Here is a 22702-nt window from a genome sequence, read left to right on the forward strand (position 1 = left end):
TGGTTATTTCACTTTATTTTTATTTAAGAATGTTTTTCTCTTAACATGTAATATTTACATACCCTTATGGGGTACACCATGCAGTGTTTCAGCAAATTTGTGTAATACAAGCTTGTCAGATCAGCTAATTAGCAGCCCCACCTCTCCCCACCTTTCCTCCATGTAGACAGCCTGCCAGCTCATCTGCAGTTCCGTGTGTAGTATATAATACATTATAGTGAACTAAAGTCTCTTAACTGCTGAAGCCATGCAGCACTGAAAGTTAGTACTTCCATGCTTTGTTGTCCCTTGTCTCACCTCTGTGTATCACCTCTCCCCCTACCCTTCCCAGTCTCTGGAAATCATTCTAATTGCTGATCAACTTAGTTTTAACTTTTCATAAACATAACTTTTCATACACATAACATACACATAACTTTCATATAAAGGGAGACTTTGTGCTTCTGTGTGTGGCCTCTGTCTAATTTCATCCATTAGCCACAAGTATCAGAATTTCATTTTTTATGTCTAAATAATATTCTAATGTCTATGTGTATTCATCCACTGATGAACATCCGAATGGATCCTGTGTCTTAGCTGTCCTGGATAGTGCTGTAATGAACACAGGAGTGCAGATCTCTATTTGATAATGTTCATTTCATTTCCTTTGCATATAAACCCACAAGTGGTATTGCTGAGTCATATGTTAGATTTATTATTAGTTTTCTGAGGAACTTCCATACTGTTCTCTGTAATGGCTGTAATAATATCAGTTTTTATATGAAAAAATGTTCCAGCTCCTGGCAATAAGGGAAATCCAAATTAAAACATCGATGAGGTACCACCTAACACCAGTAAGATTGGCCCACATAAACAAGAACACCAACGACGCTTGCTGGCGAGGATGCGGGGAAAAGGGAACCCTACTCCACTGCTGGTGGAGCTGCAAATTGGTACAGCCTTTATGGAAATCAGTCTGGAGAACACTCAAACAACTCAAAATCTGCATACCATATGACCCAGCAATTGCTCTCCTAGGAATATATCCAAAACACCTGTTTTAAGACAAACCAACATGCATCCCTATGTTCATAGCAGCACAATCAGTAATTGCAAAAACATGGAAGCAACCGAAATGCCCATCAGCAGAAGATTGGATAAGAAAGCTTTGGTTCATCTACTCCATGGAATACTACTCAGCTATTAAAAAAAACAAAATGCAGTTCTTTGTGGCTAAATGGGCCCAACTGGAAACTATAATGCTAAGGGAAATGAGCGAATCCCAAAAGATTAGATACCACATGTTTGCCTTGATTTAACTTGTAATTTTTGTTTGGTTGTTTGTTATTTTTTGAACCTGTCATTGATACTGTCTCAACCCAGATGTTTCGAAGAATGCAACTTGCATTATTTTCAACATATTGTTTACCCAATACTATGTCAATTAATTCCATAATGTTGTATATTGATACTGAGGTTTTGTTGGGGCTTTTAACTGACCGGATCTTTACTCTATTAGCCCTATCTTCAGACTAGAGAAGGTCTCCCTAAGAGGCCACTGAACTTATCTGGACAATAAGACGCTGGACTTTATGCTAGATATGTGTTTGCAAGGAACGAATCTCAACTGAACTTGAACTGTGGTTATGCAACAAGGTGGAAGAATCCACCATGGGGGGAGGGGTATGGGAGGGGTGGGGGGAATCCCCAGTGCCTATAAAACTGTATCACATAATACAATGTTAACAACAATAAAAAAATAATAATATCAGTTTTTGTGGTTTCTAAATATGTTAGAAACATTAGCCTACGATGAGTAGTGATTTTTCCAAGAGCTAAGAATTCAACCCAGAGTTCTGCCTTGTTGTCTTCTTCAGTTAGTCCTTTGACTTGATGTTACCCAAAACTGTTTTATTTCTTAAAATGATTCATAATTGGCTCTTCAAAATGTGACTGATCAATTGTCTCCTTTTCCAGCAGTGAAAACAGCTTCCAGCAGGAAACAGTGAATGAATTTAGGTGCTAATAGCCGATAATAGCTTTTAAAAAGTGGTCCAGTGGGCCTGGCACCATGCTATAGTCACAAGCCTCCGCCTGTGACACTGGCATCCTGTATGGGCTCCAATTCTGCCCTGGATGCTCCGCTTCCAATCCTGCTCCCTCCTTATGGTCTGGGACAGCAACAGAGGATGGCTCAAGTCCTTGGGCACTTGCACCTAGACAGGGTCCCTGGCTTCCGATCAGATCAGCTGATCAATTCAGCTCCAGCTGTTGCAATCATTTGGGGAGTGAACTAGCGGATGGATAATCTTTCTCTCTTTCCCTCACTCTGTAAATCTGTCTTTCCAGTACAAATGAGTAAATCTTTTTTAAAAAATTATATAAGTATGTAATAGTTAAGGAACACAAAATACTACAATCATTTATTTAAATGTGGCAAGAGTTCAAAGCATTTCTTTTTATAATTTTGAGTTTTATAGCCAAGCCACTTTTTTCCAACATTAAAAATTGTGCCAGTTTTATTTCTGCTGTGATGTTACATTACAAACAACTGCCATAATCCCTTGATTTGTCTGTGAGTCATCCAGGAGGACTCCATGTTGAGCTATAGTTTGGATTCAGATCTGCAGCACATTTTTCACTCTAGACATGCTCTTCTCGTGGTAGAAACATAGGAGATTAAACTGCACACATTTGCCTGCCCTGTTTGGAGGCATCATAGAGTTACATGACAAGGAGTATGAATGAATAATGATGTGGAGCAAAGAAAAGGTAGCACTTGTCTACCCTAAAAATCTTTCACGCTTGTAATACCAGTTTGTCACTGAACTGGATGTCTTTTTGGTTTCTAAATACTAGAGCAGATACTTAGTACTATTTATTAACTTGTCTACCCAAGAACATTGATTTGCTATTTAGCTAACTTCTTTACAAGAGCTTCATTGAAAAATTGTACAGCTTAGTCCGCAGTTGTTATGTCCTCAGTTCCATTTCTTAATTAGACAGTTCAGCATGACTTTATTTTCTGTTGTTTCAACTCAAAGAATTGCTTGAAGAAATAAGAGATGTATTTGCTCTTTGATTTATTATTGCATAATAACATCTTAGACAATCATCTTTAAAATACCACTGTACAGAAATGAAAATACTAAAAGTAATAGATATTCTTTCATCATTATCTTATTCTCCAAGTTGGACATTTGTGTCCTAATACAGAAAAATTTCATGGTTTGGTAAGCCATAGTCTGTTCTTTGGGATATATTTCTTAAGAAATAATTGCATATCAAAATAGCTATCTGGATGTATTTATCTGTATAAAGAATGTGTTAGAAGTGTGACCAGATTGCATTTACAAATATTATTATAACACTACCATAGATTGAGTAAATAGCTCACAACATCTAGTAGTTTATCTCAGATTGACTCAGCAGTCCAGTCATATTCATTACTCAGAAATAATTCACAGCAGACTTTCAGCTCCTTTTGAAATTACAAAATAGGTGGGATGAAGATGCCTGTTTGAGAGATTGTCTGCAATGTTTAAAGCCATTGAGATGACATCATCATCAGGAAATATTAAATAGGACTCCAGGCACTTCTTCAAGCTATTCATCTGATTTTTTTTTTTTAGTCACTGCCTAAAATACAGTTCTGAGACAGTTAATGAAACATTACTACATATATATCAAAGCTAGTAAGAAAATCCAACTGTTGTTCTGGAACTATTAAGAGAGTTTATAGTATATCAAACAGTATCTCGTCTTGTCTGTAAACCAGTATTGCCTCATAACGTGTCTTCCATAATTTCTTGAAGTGCTCATTGAAGTTTTTACTATTTAACCTCTGTCAGATTAGTGTTATCAATTTGTTTGCATTTAGGACTGAAATTTACTTGTGTCTCCCACATCAACGATGAATACCATTCCTGTAGAGGGGCTTAAAAATCGTGTTTTTTTTGTTTTAATTTTTGCTTAATATAATTTTATGACTTCTTAATGTGGAGTTCAATTCAGATGCTTCTTAAGTATAGTTATCTGTCACCTACTTTAACCATTTACATTGTCTTCAAAAAATTTCAAAATACAGTCTCCCACCTTAGGCCTATTAATCAATGTTGAGTTTGACTTCTGCTTCAGTTTCATCTCATGCCTGCCCCCTTGCCCTGCTGTCTGTGCTCCTATGGTCTCCTTTGGCTGCGTCTTATCCTAGCGGAATTGTTTTCCTCTATGGAAATAGGACATTCTCATAGAAGCTTCTCCTGATCACACTACCTATAGAAGCCTCCCCAGATGCGTTCCAGTTGTTCACCCTGCTTCCTTGGCATACATTGTACCCAGTTCTTATTATTTCTGTTTATCTAATTAGGTATTGTTTTTTCTCCTCAGAAATAAAGATCTGATTAGAACAAAGTGTTATGCATAGTGACTGACACAAAGAAGTTACTCAAATATTTGTTGAGTAAATGAATAAATGGATGATTGTTAACCTTTAAGTTCAAAGTAGTTTAGTTTTCTTCCTTAAGTTGAGTCCATGAGGGGGAAAGCATTGTGCTTTGATTCTGACCTGGAAAGAGTCAGTACAGTTGAGGATCCTGGGTGGCCCTGTGCTGCTTTACACATTACTCTCCTGTAACTGGTTTTAACCAAGGTGTTGGAAAAAGTGTTCCTTTAATTAAATAAAAATATTTCTGTATGTGAAAAGCAGTGTAATAGAGAGGGAGAGTTAGGGAAAGAGATCTTTGATCTGCTGATTCACTGCTTGAGTGGCTACAGAAGCCAGGAGCCTGGAACTTCATCTGGGTCTCCCACAAGGATGACAAGCTGCCGGAGCACTTGGGCCATCTTCCTCTACGTTGCCAGGTACATTAGTATCGAACTGGTTTGGAAACAGGACAAATGGAACTCAAACCCAGGCTCCAGTATCAGATGGCCTATAGCTGCTTGATCCAAAACCCCATGACACTGGTCCCAGTGTTTCCATTTTCCTACAGGTGTCCCTCAGACCTCAAACTTGTAAGATCTTAGCAGCAGTATGTACAGGAATGAGACTCAAGTTACAGCAAAGGGGAAAAAATGAATTTTGGAGGAGGAGAGAAATATAATGCTCAAGGTAGAGCCTTAGAGAAGTGAAAGAGAAGCACAAATGTTAACAGAGTGGTGTTTTGTGTGTATGTGTGTGTGTGTTTAGTGATGCGTACACATGTGGAAGCTGATCCAAAAAATCACGTTCCTTGTTATGTAAATGAAAACCATGTACAAAGAATGTTTCAGAATCAAAATTACGAATTTTTTCCCTAATGTATAATTCATGTTGTAACTACTATTGTTAGAGACATTGCAGACAGCATGATATTCTCAAGACACAAGATAAATTGCTGTGTGTACACAGAGGCCAATAGTATAGATACAGAATAAAACCCCATTGCAAGGCGTCTTTGCCATCAAGTTATAATTCAGCTGTATGTGATCTCTGTCCAACTGTGGCTGCTCCTGGAGGAAGGAATGGCCTTAGCTCACTTTCCCGGGTAATTCCTCTGGGACCACAGCTACTCCGACCTCAGAAACTGGTCCCGTGGAGAGCAGTGCTACCCTGCCTCCAACTGTCCATGGACCCACTGTTTCTTGCTGAGTTACTGAGTAAAGACCTCTCTGCTCCCTCCAGTTAACCCCACCTTGAAGCCGTGGAGGAACCTAAGTGTCTCCTGAGTGAGGTAGTGCCTCCCACCTGCTCCTCAAGTCCATAATCCCTCCAATCCTCTCCCTCATCCCAAGGGCTGATAAAATTAAAAGACAAGTGGGGAAAAAGAATTTATATGCAGAGCAGCTTAACTTATGGCCCTCACTAAAGTAGAAAGCTTGAGGTTTATTTTTGAGAAATCATAGTCGTTCAGGAACTAAATCACTTGACTAAGTCACATAGCAGTTCAGCAATACAGACAGGATTCAAGACAGGCCTGTCTGACTCTAGAATTTACTTCTACTGTATTTTGAAATCTCTGTAAATAAACAAGTCCAGAAATGCATTGCATTTAACATATTTTGCTAAATTTATGAAAAACCTTTGGACTCATCTGTTTGTGTCTGCTGTCATCTTAATACTATGTTACAACCTATTGGTCTTTATGTAGAAAAAAAATCTACTGTATTTCCTTTTCATTGTTGCTGAAAACTTGAAGATACAGTCATGCATTTCATTTTTAATAACCTTAAAAGCTTTAAATTGCATAACTAAAAGCTCGTTTTACTTCTCAGAAGAACATAGTTTGCTTCAGTAGTTCCACATGGCTTGAAACTGATGCAGAGACTTAACAGATGCAGTCTAATGTAGAGAAATTGCTGAAAGCACAGTTAAATTGCCATACCAGAGGCAACAATTTCCTTAATTTTTGTCAAACACACAATTTGAAATGATTATGCGCTTACAAAAACAAACAGAAAAAAAAGTATTTTACAGTCTGTAGTTTCTATTCATATGTCTCAAGGTTAAAAGTTTAATTTAGTATTATAGAGAGTATTGCAATTTAATACTTCAAATTAGGATAACACTAATTTTCTCTTAATTGAATATGGATCAGATACCTAATCCATTTCTAGTCATATTTGGATGTCAGGTGGCGGCAATATGCGTTTACTTTATGAACCTTTAATTAGTTACTTTATCCAAAAGTGATTAATAGGAACCAGCACAGGTAAGTTGATGAAGACTGCGTTCTGATCTACAGTAAGAAGTGGTTTTCTCTCGCTTGGCATTTTTGTATTGATCAGAGGCAAGAACCATTAGAAGAAGAGATTTGGGTACAGAGGTTGGAAACAGTGGATCTTAAGAATCCTTTGAGGAGCACACATGAGCCAATGTTGATTGCCACCTTACGGCCTTGGGCTTCGTAAAGGTCATATTTATAAAAACACTGTTTCTCTTCAAATTCAGTTTTTACATGTAAAAAATCTTTGTGGGTTAAGAACATCTGAATGGGGCCTGGCGGCATGGCCTAGCGGCTAAAGTACTTGCCTTGAATGTGCCGGGATCCCATATGGGTGCCTGTTCTAATCCCCGGCAGCTCCACTTCCCATCTAGCTCCCTGCTTGTGGCCTGAGAATGCAGTCAAAGACAGCCCAAGGCTTTGGGACCCTGCATCCACATGGGAGACCCGGAAGAAGTTGTTCCTGGATCCTGGCTTTGGATAGGCATAGCATCAGCCGTTGTGCTCACTTGGGGAGTGAATATTCGGACGGAAGATCTTCCTCTCTGTGTCTCCTCTCTGTATATCTGACTTTATAATAAATAAATAAGTCTTAAAAAAAATCTGAATGCAATTTAGCTATCTAAGTTTTTAAAAGACTATTTAAGTATAAATGTTAAATTGGCAATAGCCTTTGTACTCCCAAATTGCGAATTGAAGAAACTGCAAATTAAGTCCTTTTAACATGACATTAAATATTAAGTTGCATAAATTATTAATCTTTTGGACAATTATTTATCTCTAGCTTTGAGGCATGCTAATGGTTTCTTCCTGAAGGATGTAAGGCTTAAAAGGATTCCTAAACTTAAGGGAACTCAGATGGTTTGGTTTCCCCACTTCATTGGTAAGATTCTGGGGCATTTGCCCCTTATACTAGAGAAACAGAAGGGATTTGTCACTTGATAGTGATGATGATCATGATGATAGTAGCTTACATTTATTCAACAGTAGTTATCTATCAGGCACTGTACTATGTAATTTAAATTTTTTTAATGTAAAAGCAGAATAAAAACATGAACTATACTGCATAAAACTTTGAGGTGGGTGTTGTGGTGCAGTAAGTGAAGCCACCACTTGGCATGCCTGCATCCCACATGGGAGTACCAGTTCACATCCTGTCACCTGCTCTTCTAATCTATCTTCGTGCTAATGAAATCCAGGAGGCAGCAGATGATAGCTGAAGTCTTTGGGTTCCTGCCACTCAAGTGCAAGACATAAATGGCATTCTGGGCTCCAGGCTTCAGCCTGGCATAGTCCCTTCTGTTGTGGGCATTGAGAAGTGAACCAGTGGATGGAATGTCTTCTGTCTCCCGTCTCCCTCTGTCCTGTCACTCTGCCTTTCAAATACATAAAAATGGCAGTTTTACGGCGGGGCGGGGCGGCACAGCGGATCCCAGCGCATGCCCCATGGACTCTGTGTCGGAGCCCAGCGAGCCCGGCAAGGGGAAGACCTTTAAACTCCTAGGAATTTTAGATGTCAAAAACACTCCCTGTGCACGGGACTCTATTGTACGGTTCACTGGGATCTGCTGTAAGTGGCCTGGGACACTTCTTGTTTACTAGTAGAATCAGACGATCCTGTGACGTTGGAGTAGGAGGATTCATCTTGGTGACTTTAGCCTGCTGGTTCCACTGTAGGTACAATTATGCAAAGCAAAGAATCCAGGAGAGAATTGCCAGAGAAGGAATTAAAAATAAGATTTATATGAAAGTACTCACCTTGATCCTGAAAGAAAACAAACCCAACAGAAAAGCAGCAATGGAGAAACCTTAAGCACAGAAAACCAAAACGCAGCTCCCTGAAGACCTGGTGTCAGCCACAAGAGACACCTTATGTGCAAGCAAGCTTTAAACAAGTAAATAAACTGGTGTAGTTGTAAAAAAAAATTTAAAATGGCAGTTTTAAAAATTTGTACAGCTTGGAGCATAGTTATGAAAACTTCAGTTATGGACATACTTTGAAAACCACAGCACTACCAATGTTAGTATTCATTGGTGGTCATATATATGAATTGTAAAGGACCACAAAATTTCCAAGGTTCAAAGACTATAGGATAGTAGTGACTTCGAGGATGGTGATGAAATGTTTAAAGAGAAGAGCTCAATCTTGATAACATTGCAATGGTAGAAAAAAAAAATCTGTATATAGGTAGGCAGTGAAGTCACTTAGAAGGTCAAATATGCTGGGAAAATCTGTATATATTTTTATAAAAATTCTAAGTAGTGAATGGAACACAAACACCCCCATCCTCCGGGGCAGAATTTCCTGACCTAAGATGTTACAGTCCTCCTTGAAATTGTATACAAAATGGAATTTGTATGCATGTTAGTTTTCACGGGCTCTCAACAGAGTAAACAGAAGTTCCTGGATCTAAGTGTTAAGGTATCATTTGGGTGAGATGACTAAAGAGGCACTCCTGAGAAAGATTATGAAAAAATACTAACAATGTTCGGCTAAGAATAATGCAGATCAGAAGCTAGGTTGGTTAGATTGATTCTTGAAGGGAAATACTATAGCAAAAGAAATGCAAAGATCTGGCCCGGACTGTGGTAGTCTCATGGGGTTAGCAGAGAAACAAGAGCTTGTTGGTGAAAGGGATGGAGGAAAACCAGATAAATAATCACTAGGAAGAAGTGTTTCCTTTTGAGACCAAGTAAATGTTCAATATAATTGGAAGGTTATTTTAGAAAGTAAGGACTGAGAAAAGGTAGCGATTTTAGTCTAGGGCAGTTGTCAATAACCTGAAAGCAATTTCCATTGGGTGTGAAACAGAAACCTTATCACAGGATCCAGAGAGCAGTTAAGGAAAAAATGTAACCTGAGTCAGCCCTTGGTAATACAACAGCACTAGTGATAATTACAGTTCAACTAATAGCAGCAAACACTTTGAAGACTTTCACATATTAAATCATTCATTAGCCAAATTTTGTTTTCTTTAATCTGCACATAACCTTATAAGGTAAATTCTGTTATCTCTATTTTGGGATCAGCAAATTGAGGATTCGAAGGCTATGATTCCAGTTACCAAGAGTGAAAACAAAATCAGAACTAGTCAGTCTGCTTCTGAGCCTTCATGCTGAACTGCTTACTGTTAAATATTTTAAAATATCTACGGGAGCAAACAGCCACCTAGTAGTTAAGACGCCAGGGTGGACCCAATGTCCCACTTCAGAGTACCTGTGTTCATTCTCTGCCTCCAGCTCCTGATGTCAGCCTCCTGGTAATGTGGACCCTGGGAGGCAGAAACAAAGACTCAGCTGTGCTGCTACCACCCCACCCACGTGGGAGACCTGGATTGAGTTTCTGGCTTTTGGCTGTGGAGGGGCCACCATTGTGGCATAGTGGGTTAGTCTGCCTCTTGTAATGTTACCATCCCTTGTTGGAGTGCCACATCAGATCCAGCTCCATGCTGATGTGCCAGGGAAGACAGAAAATCATGGCCCAAAACGTTGGCCCCAACCACTCACATGGAAGACCTGGATGGAGTATCCTATCCTGGGTTTGGCCTGGTCCAGCCCTGTCTGTTAGGGGCATCTGGAGAGTAAATCAATGGATGGAACACACTCTCTCTCTCTCTCTCTGTGTCTCTCATGCCACTCTTGTTCTTCTTGTCTGTCTCTCTCTCTTCCTCTATCTATCACCCTGAAATAAAGTAAAAATAAATTAATTGTTATAGCATATTTTTTAGTTTTGTGATTTTTGTGACAGTAGCCACTTGGTATTGTCTGGGACATTGTTTTATCTGGACTCCATTGAAATATGATTCTTCTCCAAAAGCGAGGAACTTGGAAAGCAGGATGTTATTTGAAACACTTATCCTTGTTCATTAAAAATAAATAAAAGCTTTTTGAAGAAAATAAATCCCAAAATACCAATAATGAGATTATTATATTGTGCTTTTCATTTCTCTCTTTCACAGATTATCTTGCTAATCATGGCCGATTAAATGAGTCTGAAGCCAGGCGAAAATTCTGGCAGATCCTGTCTGCTGTTGATTATTGTCATGGTCGAAAGATTGTGCACCGTGACCTCAAGGCCGAAAATCTCCTGCTGGACAACAACATGAACATCAAAATAGCAGGTAACTGGGACACGGCTGCCTCTCCCGTGATCTGATGGGTGTGGGAACACACCTACAGGTGCAGATTCAGGGCGTTTCTACCTGATGACATTGAGCTTTCTCAAAGTGTGTCTGTGAGGAACTGAAAAGGGAGGGAAATTCATCCTCAAGTGGCAGGGCTGTACCTGAAGGCTCATGGGCATCTCAGAGTTGAGAGGGCCCCGCCAGAAGAGATGTGTTTGTTGAAGTGGAAGTGTGGTGAGAGGAAGAGCAGCGTAGGCCTCTGGTGTCCCAACCTGCTCTCAGGGATGTAGCTGTTAGCTACAGTGAGGTCACAGAAGAAAGATGCACCTCGCCTTGCTCTGATAAACAATTTTGAGACCTTTTATCTAAAACATGGAGAGTAAAGTTAAAGATCATTTTTGCTTGTTTGCCTCTCAGCATTTACACAATTGTAGAAGATTTAAATTTTCTATCCTGAATTTTTTAACCACGCAGTCAGAAGTCAATCATGCAATAAACATTTATGTATGGGTACTACACCATTTTGGGTACACACTATTTTGATGTGTGGAAATTATTTCCCAGTGTATGTCAGAACAGCACTGTGCACCCTGAATTTATACAATTTCTATTTTTCAATTAGAGCTGAAAAAAATATAGTATGGTAGTTGCCATAAAGAAAGTGCACAAACTGTTGTGATGGTGTAGTTAAACAAACAGAAGATTTTGGATTTGATTCTAGAGAATAGGAAGTCTTAGCCTATTGAAATATTAGGTTATACATGGAGATAAAGTGGGATTTGAATAAGATGTTGGATTTTTGTGTTAGCAGTGTGCCTCGGCAGCAGAGTTAAAGTAAATGGGAAATGTTGATGACACTGAAGAAAGATTAATGAATAATCTAACATAACACTCTAATGAAGACATATAGATCTAAACTGGAGCAGCAGCAATAGAGGTTGAAAGTGTAGAAGGCAAGATTCATTTTGGTTACAGGTTTTTTAAATTATTTCATTTTGGGGGCTGGTGTGATAGTATTAGCATGCTCATTTTCTGCCTACAGTGCAAGCACCTCATATGGGTGCCAGTTTGAGTGCTGGCTGCTTCACTTCCATTGTGGTCATTTGGGGAGTAAAGTAGCAGATGGAAAGCCCCTCTGTCTCTTCTCTGTGATTCTTTAAAAGTCCCCCAGTGGCCAAATCCTAGAGCCAAGCCTTCAATCCAGGTCTCCCACATGAGTAGCAGGAACCCAGCTACTTGAGCCTTCACCTGTTAGCTCCAAGAGTGTACATCAGCAGGAAGCCAGAGGCAGCAGCTGGTGCCATATGTGAAACTCAGTTACTCCACTGTGAGACATGGCCGTGTCATGCCGTGTCTTAATTTGTAGGCTACTTACTGCCCACCCATGGCTAGAGACGTGGGTTCAAAGGCTAGCAAAGTTACAAGTAGTGATGTTTTGTTCTGTAGTCTGAGGGTAGCCAATGAACACACAGGTGAGAGGAGCAAACCAAGATATTATTGCATGACTACCTGCAAGGAATATTCACTAAATTCAAAAAGTTGGGGAGAAGCTGTTGATTTCCTGTACTGCAGTATCTGTTATCAGTTAACCTAATTTGTGCATTTAACTGATTTGTTTCTATGCCAGTTCCCATCTGTTTTCGTCTTAGTAAATAGTATTAACTCCTTTTATTTTAAATTTAGTATTAGTTATGTTATAGGACACCATGTGGCTTTTCCATTTTGTACTTTGTTATTTTTAAATAATAACATTGAATAAGTATTTTAAGTTAATTTGCTATGTGGACTTCTTTGTTGTAAAGTTGTGATTGTTTTTCCTGTTTTGTAAAATGCATGTTCATTTCTTCCATTTATGCTTTTGTCTCATTTCCTCTTTTTTTTTTTCAAAATGTTTTTATTTTACTTGAAAGTGAGAATTAACAGAAAAGGAGAGATCTTCTTTCTGCCTGTTAACTTTCCAAATGGCCGCATCAGCCAGAGCTGAGCCAGCCGAAGCTGGGAGCTAGATACTTCTTCTAGATCTCCATTTGGAGTGCAGTGGCCCAAGGCCTTAAGCTATCCTACCTGCTTTCCCAGGCCATTAGCAGGAAGCTGTTTATAATGTGGAACAGTGGGGACTAGGACAAGCACATGTGTGGGCTGTGGGCTATACGTAGGATTTGCTTGCTTGCTATGCCTCCATGCCAGTCCCTCATCTTCCTCTTTAGCTTTTTTATTTGCCTTTACTTGGTTCTCTCCTTTTTGCTTATTTTTTACAGTGCACTTATTTGGATTTTGGATTTTTTTTTTTTTGGTAGAAAAAGGTGGAAATCCAGTTCACCTTTCTATTCCTTTATTACCAAAACAAAAAAAATTACAGAAACAATACCTCAATGGTATTCTGGGATTCTTTAGGCAGAGAAAGGCTTACAAGTGTGACATATGAGCTAAGAAATAGAGTGCCATGTTACTTTAAAATGTTGTAAAGAAGATACCAAAGTAACTTTAAATGTAAAATTACAAAATGTTGCGCTAAGATTATAGCCAACCTTTGCCTGACAATGATAGTTCTACTGTAATTCTAGCCTACTGTAGAAATAAATTATCTCAAGTTTTCTAATGTCATTATGTGTTGTCTAGGGATTTGATTGGTTTGATATGGTTACTCTTTTTGTTCCTAATTTTTAATACCTAAACTTTGTGACCTTGTAATTACTTAGAAGGCAGAAACAAAATCATACAGCCAAAGTTGTCTTCTTTGGTTAAGCTGGTATAACAACCAGCATTGAATTGAGCCCTTACTGCTTTCAAGTGCTATGTAGGTACTTAAATCATTTCATCTTCACAATAGCCTTAGGATAAGCATTGCAGTTGCCAGGTTTCAAAAAGAATAAATAATTTGCTAAGGCGACACAGTGAGAGATCTCTAATTCAAATTTAGGCCATTCTAACCATGTCATTATTTCTTCTTGTCTACCATATTGAAGTTTCCAAACATTTGCCAATCATTCCTCAAGAGGTACTCACCAACTACACATTGGATTCCCTCCTGTTTGTGCATTCAGTGTCTCTGCTGCTACTCCTCACAGGTTGAGATTATATATAAGCACTCAAATATATTTTACCAACATTTTTCTCTCTGCATCTTGAATAACCTCAAACCCCAAATATTTGTTAAATATCTAATATGCCCCTCTGATAAGCCCTGGTCATTTATATACTTCAACACAGAAACAATAGCAATGGGAAAAAAAAAAAAACCTTTTACCCCAGGGAGTTAATCAGGTAAATTACAAAATCTGTAAGTGCAACATAAAATGACCATTGTTTTCAAGGCTGTGGAGTTAAAACAAAGACTGACTCTTTGATCCTTGATTGGAAGACTCAGGGAAATTCTTACCTAAGATTGGATTCGCGGATTATTTGTGGTGGGACTGAGGTCAAGGAGATGGAGAGAAAGAGAAGGAAAGGTAGCAGTAGGGGATGGAGTTGCTATTGCAAGTAGATGGTTCTGTACGTACAAAGTCGGACCAGCAAAAACTCGAGAGTGTTTAGAAAAATAACAGGCCTGTATCAGAGAAGAATGATAGGAAAAGAGCCTACGAGCTAGCATCATGATGCTGTATGTTAAGCCTCCACCATCATCATCGCTTATGGCACAGGTTTAGGTCTCAGCTCCTCCACTTTCAGTCCAGCTCCGTGCTTTATGGGCTGGGAAAGCAGTGGAAGACAGCTCAAGTCCTTAGGCTCCTACACCTGTGTGGGAAGCCTGGAAGAAGCTCCTGGCTTCAAATCAGTTCAGCTCTGGCTGTTGTGGTATTTGGGGTGTGAACAAGCAGTTGAAAGATCTCTCTCTCTGGCATGGTGGCCTAGCAGCTAAAGCCCTAGCCTTGATTGTGCCACGATCCCATGTGAGCACTGGTTCTAATCCCAGCAGCCCCGCTTCCCATCCTGCCTCCCTGCTTGTGGCCTGGGAAAGCAGTTGAGGGCGGCCCAAAGCCTTCCAGTGTAGGAGACCCAGAGGAAGTTCCTGGCTTCTGGTTTTGGATTGACACAGCACTGGCAGTTGTGGTCACTTGGAGAGTGAACCTTCAGAGTGAAGATCTTCCTCTCTGTCTCTCCTCCTCTCTGTATATTTGACTTTGCAATAAAGATAAATAAGTCTTTAGAAAAAAAAAAAGATCCATTTCTCTCTCTCTCTCTGTCTCTCTCTGTTACTCTGCCTTTCATATAAAAGTAACTTCATAAATCAGTAAGAAAAAAAAAGAGCCAAGGCAGGTAGGCAGGGCTTAGCTCATGGAGGATTCCAAATGCCACAAAATGTTTAGATGCATTCCAGTATCTTTAAGGAATTCATCTAGGATATTTATTTATTCATTTTTTTTGAAGATTTGTTTTATTTTTATTGGAAAATCAGATATACAAAGAGGAGATATATAGAGAAAGATCTTCCATCTGGTGGTTCACTCCTTAAGTGACCGGGCTTTGGCCCATCCTTGATTGCCCTCCTCGGCCACCAGCACGGAACTGGAATAGAAGTGAAGCAGCTAAGACATGAAGCAGCACCCACATGGGATCCCAGGGCGTGCAACGCAAGGACATTAGCCACTAGGCTACCGTGCCAGACCCTAGGGTATTTATTTTAATCTGCAGATTTTTGTAAGTTTTTGACAGTCGTACTTATCTGTAAACAGATTATTTCCTGACCTCTTGATAATTGTTGAATTCTAAAAGCATCTAATACAGGAAAAGAAATTGGAAGAATCCATAATAAAATGCTAAATTATTCATTCAAATTATGTTTTCCTGCTTCCTTATAAAAATCTTTTTCATTTTAACTGATACATAAAAACTGCACATACTTAACGAAGTGCCATGAAATGTTTTCACATGTAAAAAAAATTGTGTTTAAATTAGGGTAAGCATTTCTCAAACATTTTTATTTTTCATGTTGAAAGCATCTAAAATCTTTTATTCTAACATTTTAAACTATGCATATACAATGCAATATCATCTGTAATCACGCTGCTCTGCAATAGAACACTAGAACTTCTTAGCTCATATTGAACTGTAATTCAGTACCTGTTAATCAACATTTCTCCACTGCTTGCTCCACCTGTTCCCCCCAGCTGCTTCATCCTACTCGTTCCTATGAAATCAACCTTTCAGTTCTCACATTAAGTGGTATCCTGTGGTGCCTGTCTTTCTGTATTTGCCTTGTCTTACCTAACAACTACAGCCAGTTGTTGCGGATGATAAGATTCCATTCTTTTATGGCTAAGTCATATTCCTTTGTATATATTCACCACATTTTCTTTATCCATTTGTCAGCAAATACTCGCTTAAGGTTGTCTCCTGTGTGTCTTGGCTGTTGTGAATTGAGCTGCAATGAACATTGGAATGCAGATGTCTCTTTGATAGACTGATTTCACTATTAGTTAAATATCCTACAGTAGGATTGCTAGACTATATCACAGTCCTATTTTTAATTTTGGGGGGAGTTGCTATACTCTCTCCCACAATGGCTGCACTAATTTACATCCTTACCAAAAATAATCAGGTTCCTCACTTACTGCATCCTCACTAGCACCTGTTCTATCTTATTGATAATAGTCCAGCTAGAATGAAGTGATATCTCATTGTAGTTTTTTTATTTAAAGGACTTTAGTAATAAATTAGAGTCTCAGGATCACAGCAAATTGATTATTACTGCAACAGAATTTTTACCAGTTCTCATTTTAATGTAATATTAATACAGAAAAACAGATTCTGTGTAGTTCTGAGATACTAGTGGCGCTTCCTCTTCCCCTCTTTCTTTCCTCCCTCATTGTAGTTTTGATTAGCATATCCATGATGGTTAGTGGTGTCCAGTGTTTTCTTCATATACTTATTGACCGTTTGTATGTCTTTTTGAAAGAAAAAATTTGTAAGTCTGTTGCTGTTTTTAAATCACATTATTTATGGGATTTGTATGGAATTATTAGAGTTTCTTATAATTTCTTTCTTTTTACATTTAAAAATATTTTAATTTGTTTTATGATATAGTTCCACGAACTCCCACTGATCTTCCCTCTATTTTTACAGCAGATGTCTTTCATGAACAGTTATGCTGTTATGGAAGTGATTCCCGACAATGTAGGCATGGACATTGTCAGAGACTCCATCATCTTACTGTTAGGATGAATTGAATTCTTCCACTGGGAGTGCATCTCTGGTCTGTATGCATAGAGACACACAGCACTCTGTCTCCATATCTGAACATACAAGTCTCTGCTACACTTCCCATTATATATCCCCTAAACTACAGAACCAGTAGCACAGTCCACAACAGGGTGAAAATAATAAATTTCATCAACATGAAATTAACAAACATGCTACAAAAATAAAAATGCATCATAAAAGTGGTAAAAACAGGAAATCGCAAATCTTCTGTAGGAATAGATACTAGAATGTGACTTCTGGTGCTGAAGGAATTACAGTTAAATTCTAGACCTTCATTACTCATGATATGTAGCAAAACAATGCTTACAAGCAATCCATCTCTTATGGATGATCAATTAATGAATCACAAGAACTTCTTGGGAGAGATACAGATAACTAGAAAATGTGAAAGAAGATTTACAGCAAAAACAATTAGATTTGACACTACAAAACTGCAAATTGAAACAAGAAAGAGCCATTCCATAAGATGAGCCAAACAACCCCTAGCCACGTCAGCATTGAGATTTTTTTTTTTTTTTGCAAGTGATCTTATATTAGAGCAAATATGTGGTATCTGACCTTTTGGGATTGGCTCATTTGTCTTAGCATAATGGTCTCCAACTCGGCCCATTTGGCTGTGAGAAATTGTATTTCATTCTTTTTAACAGCTGAGTAGTACTCCATAGAATAGATGAGTCACAGTTTTTCTATCCAGGCCTCTGTCAGTGGGCATCTAGGTTGTTTCCAAGCTTTTGCAATTGTTGATTGTGCTGCAGTGAATACAGGGGTGCATGTTGCTTTCTCACGTATCAGGTCCTTTGGATATATTCCCTGGGTTGTTTTCTGTTCTTTCATCGAAGATTAGATAGCTGTACATGTGTGGGCTCCCTTCATATGTTTCAATTCTGCTCCATGGTCTTTCTTTCTGTTTCTGTACCAGCACCAGTCTATCTTGATTATTACCACCCTATAATCTGTCCTAAGATCTGGGATTGTGACCTCCCAGCGAAGTTCTTATTCTTCAGGATGGTTCTGGCTATTCGTGGTCTTTTGTGTTTCTAGATGAACTTTTCAATCATTTTTTTCCAGCTTTGTGAAGAATGATCTAGGTATTTTGATGGTAATCACGTTGAATTTGTATATTGCTTTCGGTAATATGGTTATTTTGATGATATTGACTCTCTTCATCCAGGAACATGACATGTTTTCCACTTTTTGAGGTCTTCTTCTATTTGTTTTTTTAATGTTTTGTAATTTTCCTCATAGCAATCTTCCACATCTTTAGGTAGGTTTATTCCTAGGTATTTCAGTATCTTCTCTGTTATTTTAAAGGGTACAATACTGATTAGTTCTTTTTCAGCCTTGGAGTTGTTTGCATACACTAGGGCTGTTGATTTCTGTTCATTTGTTTTAAACCCTACCACTTTACCAAACTCTTGTATAAGTTCTAGCAGTGTTTTTATTGAGTGTTTGATTCTCCTATATGAAGAATCGTATTGTCTGCAGAGATAGTTTGACTTCCCCTTTTTCCAATTTGAATTCCCTTAGTTCATTTTCTTGCCTAATAGCAATTGCAAGTATTTCCAGTACTGGGTTAAATAGCAGTGGTGATAGTGGACATCCTTGTCTAGTTCCAGATCTTTGTGGAAATGCTTCCAATCTTTCCTCATTCTGTATGATGCTGGCATTGGGTTTTTCATAAATTGCTTTGATTATGTTGTGGAGTGTTCCTTGTATGTCAGTCTTGGTTAGGGTTTTTAGCATGAAGGAATGTTGGATTTGATCAAATGCTTTCTCTGCATCAGTTGAAACTAGCATATGATTTTTATTTTCAATTTTTGTATGTATTTGATATATTCTTGTTACTAATCCCTTGTCATATTATAGTTTGTAAATATTTTCTGTCATTCTTGGGCTGCCTCTTTACTTTGGTAAGTGTTTCCTTTGCAGGGCAGAGCTTTTTATCTTTAAATTTCAGTTGTATATGTGGGGTATATTGTGATGATTGGATACGTGTATATGTTATGATGGTGAAATTAGGGTAAATTTCTTTCCATCTCCTTGAATATTTTCTAAAATTTCTAATTTAAAATAAATTCTATGTAACTTTGGGATACACTGTGGTATCAGTATGTAGATGCCACATGTGCTTATGTAGTCAGGATAGGTACATTTCTGAATATCTAACTGCTCAAGCAGAGTAAATTAACTATGTTAACCATCTTGTATGTTGAAATTGAAGAGAGACACAAACCAGACTAGGTCTAAATTTTATAAAGCAAAGGGTGGAATATAAATATTAGAAATTATTCATTTTAATAAATACAGACACCTTCCTTTGAGATCAGTGAGCCCAGAGGATAAGGCTTCAGGTGCTGCTGAGCAGGACTCACACATGCCTGTGTGCGTTCACTGCCTTGATCATGAGGCTGCCAGCCCAGTGTGATAGCCTAGTGGCTAAATCTTCGCCTTGCAATCCCAGGATCCCATATGGGTACTAGTTTGTATCTCAGCTGCTCCACTTGCTGTTCAGCTCCCTGCTTGCGGCCTGGGAAAGCAATAGAGAATGTCCCAAAGCCTTGGGACCCTGCATCCTTGTGGAGACCTGGAGGAAGCTCCTGGCTCCTGGCTTTGGATCAGCTCAGCTGCAGCCGTTCTTGGGGAGTGAACCAGTGGATAGAAGATCTTTCTCTGTCTCTCCTTTTCTCTCTGTAAATCTGACTTTCCAATAAAAATTAAAATAAATCTTTTTTAAAAAAGAAAGAATAAGAATAAATCAAATCTTTTTAAAAAAAACTTTGAGACCACAAGTCTTTGTGAAAATAGCTGTTGAGACATTCAGAGTAACAGGCTAAATGCGGGGTGGTGTCAGCTTTTAGTAATTGCAGTACTGTTTCCTCTCAGCTATTTAGTCTAGGCTCTTATGGCATTAGATGTTGAGGTTAAATTGGTGAGTGACGTTTTATTTGTTTTCCAACTCTCCCCAGTCCAAAATATGTGTAATAAATACTTTTATAATAATAAAAATGTATTAATTGTGGAGGTTTTAAGAAAATAGTCACAATCCAAATAGGACTTCACCTAGAGTACTGACTTTGGTAACAGAATACTGTGCAAATTCTGGCTGTACCATGTAGTAGCTGTGACCTTAGGCTGATCGTTACTTCTCTGTGCCTGGGTTTCTATATCTATTAGATACAAATTAATCTGTTTTCCAGGAACGTTGTAGAGGTTAGTGATGATTAGGGATGGAGAGGCAGTGTAGGGTGTTAGGGGTGTGTGTGTGTGTGTGTGTGTGTGCTGAAGAGCGAGACTGGGTTTGAATTGTGGTTCTCCCACTGCTAACTGCATGACCTTGGACTCAGTTTCTAATCATCTGTTCTCGGTTTCCTTATCTATAAAGGGAGAGTGATACAAGTGCATATCTCATAGTGATTATTACTTGAGTTAATATTTGCAGAGTACTTAGAGCATGGCATATAGCACAATCTAAGTGTTTGTTAAATAAATTGTTAATTAAGGCTCCTGGCACCACATAAACCCTCAGTAAAAGCCAACTAAAATTATAATCAGTTTACAACTGATTCTATTTGAAAATGAAATCTGAAATTTTTGATTATTATTTATAACCCTCTTCAGTATGTTTTCTTTTTTAATTAGCCAAGGCCTTATTAATACAAATCTAAAAGGGATAAGGAAAGCGTATAACTTGTTGTTCTAAATTGCCCCTGTTTGGTGCAAATTAATTTTTTGAGAAACCTTAAATGTAATTAGCCTGGTTAATCTGACCTGTGCATCACTGTGGTCATCCTAAACAGAGGACTGCTTGCTTTCTGGTTTCGATCAGTGGTCCATCTTCTCTGGTCATTGCTCCTAACAGCCTTCCTCTTACAAAAAGACCTTGAGACAAGGCTACTGTATACATAATTCGAGTTTTGTGTCCTAGAACTGAAAAAAGGAAACAAAACAGTATTTATTGAAAAAATACTTATTGGAAGTGTTGCATTTGTTGTTTTCTGCTACCAGGCTTGTATAAAATGTAAAACAGCTAACACAATTAGACTTTGTGTCCTTCAGTTCTGCTTCATACCTACAAGCATCTAGGCTGAACTGTGGTTGGCCTTGAATGTCCCCTCCTGACTGCCCTCTCCTCTACCTGCTGCTACTCCATTAGACCTTAAGATCAATCACTTATTTCCTTCTTAGCCCATTGAACTCCTTGATTGGACAGGTTCCCATTTGTCAGTGGGATCCTGTTTCATCTGGACTGCAGTGATTGTGCCTCCACTCTCCTGGAAGAGTGACTGATGTTAGGAAGTGGCCTATCCAACTGCCCTGCTCTTGCTGTTTGGTGAAGCTGTGTTCTGACGTCAGTCTTGGCTGATTGGTGGGCAGTGGGTCGGCTTCATTGCTGTCACTCTCCTGCCTCTCATGATCAGTTTTCATTTCCTCTCAGTTGCCTTCTTCATTTCTCTTACAGTAGATACCAAGGATGTATCACTTATCTTTGAGGTTGGATAGCTAAATTCTATTGGTAATTTTAGAAATAAGGATAAATTTAACCCTAAAGCCATCTGCTGCTCTGTAAGAAGATTTTTTAAATTATAAATTAGACACTGTAATACACTGCTGGAGATCCTAAATTGGCTTGATTGTGCAGACTCCTAGAATTTATTTACTTTTTCTTAGCTTGACTGTATGTTTTCCATGGTTTTGGTGGCTTTTTTCTTTGTTAAGAAAATGAATTGGTTTACCTCACAGCTTCTCCTGGTTAGACTTTATGTAATTTACATGAAAATCCTGAAATGGTTTAGTAATTATAATCATTTTGCAACAGTAAACACTGACATACTGTTTAATATCTTCTGTATCTTGCCCACTCTGTTTTCTTCTGTTTCCTGGATACTCAAGATGCAGCAGCATGAGCTTGTAGGAAATGCTGACTCTCAGGCTGGACTCTGGTCTCGGAATCTGAGTGTTAGCATTTCCCCCAGGTAATTTATATACTTGTTGATGTTTGGCCAGTTTCATTATTTTATTTCAACAAACAGAATTCTCAGTTGTGTGTGGTTGCCCCTAGACAGTAATCATCACGCTCATTTTACTTACCCTGTGCAAAGCCCTGTTATTGCTGAAGCGTTGGCCCTTTGCTAATGGTGTTTGGGCACTGGTAGTTTATCTGATTTAGTGATGACAGTAATAACAGTCTGGTTGTCAAGAAAATACAGGTCAATCAATCAACTTTAAAAATACGAAGCAGAAAGCAATAGCAACAATTCTAGTATATGGTTAGTTATATCCATGATCTGTTCCTTATTAGACAGACCCAGCTTTTGAGGCCTACTAGATTTCCATCGGTCCAGTCACTGATCTGTGACTAAAGACTACCCCAAATTCTATCTTGTGTAAGTATCTCAGGCCACAGAAAGACCAGGTCAGTAAATATGCATATGTCAGGGAAGCTCAAAATCAACGTCACACCAAAGCCTTTTGCTATAATATGCGTTAGTGTTTTGAGGATGGGAGCATAAAATTTTCTTCATGTGAAAAAGCGTGCATCAAGCTAGCACATTGTACGTTCCCTTGGAGTTTTATTTTTGTGCATGTTCATCTTATTTTAAAGATTGAAATAGAGGTCTTAGGTCCAATGATTAATTTCCCAAATGCCTGTAACAGTTGAGGCTGGACCTGGCTGAAGTTGGTAGCCAGGAACTTCAT

General features: G+C 38.6%; 1 protein-coding gene and 1 pseudogene across 1 annotated transcript in view; both read left to right on the plus strand.

The window, feature by feature from the left end:
* Positions 1-22702, plus strand: part of SIK2 (salt inducible kinase 2) — a 125303-nt gene that overhangs the window by 70314 nt on the left and 32287 nt on the right. The window contains exon 4 of the mRNA XM_040976912.1: positions 10640-10801. Within this exon, the coding sequence (XP_040832846.1) occupies positions 10640-10801 (162 nt within the window). The remainder of the gene's footprint in view (positions 1-10639; positions 10802-22702) is intronic.
* LOC121154104 lies at positions 7982-8598 on the plus strand (annotated as a pseudogene).

Source organism: Ochotona curzoniae, unplaced genomic scaffold, assembly GCF_017591425.1.
Source record: "Ochotona curzoniae isolate NIBS_2020 unplaced genomic scaffold, NIBS_Ocur_1.0 contig_2723, whole genome shotgun sequence".
Taxonomy (NCBI): Eukaryota; Metazoa; Chordata; class Mammalia; order Lagomorpha; family Ochotonidae; genus Ochotona; species Ochotona curzoniae.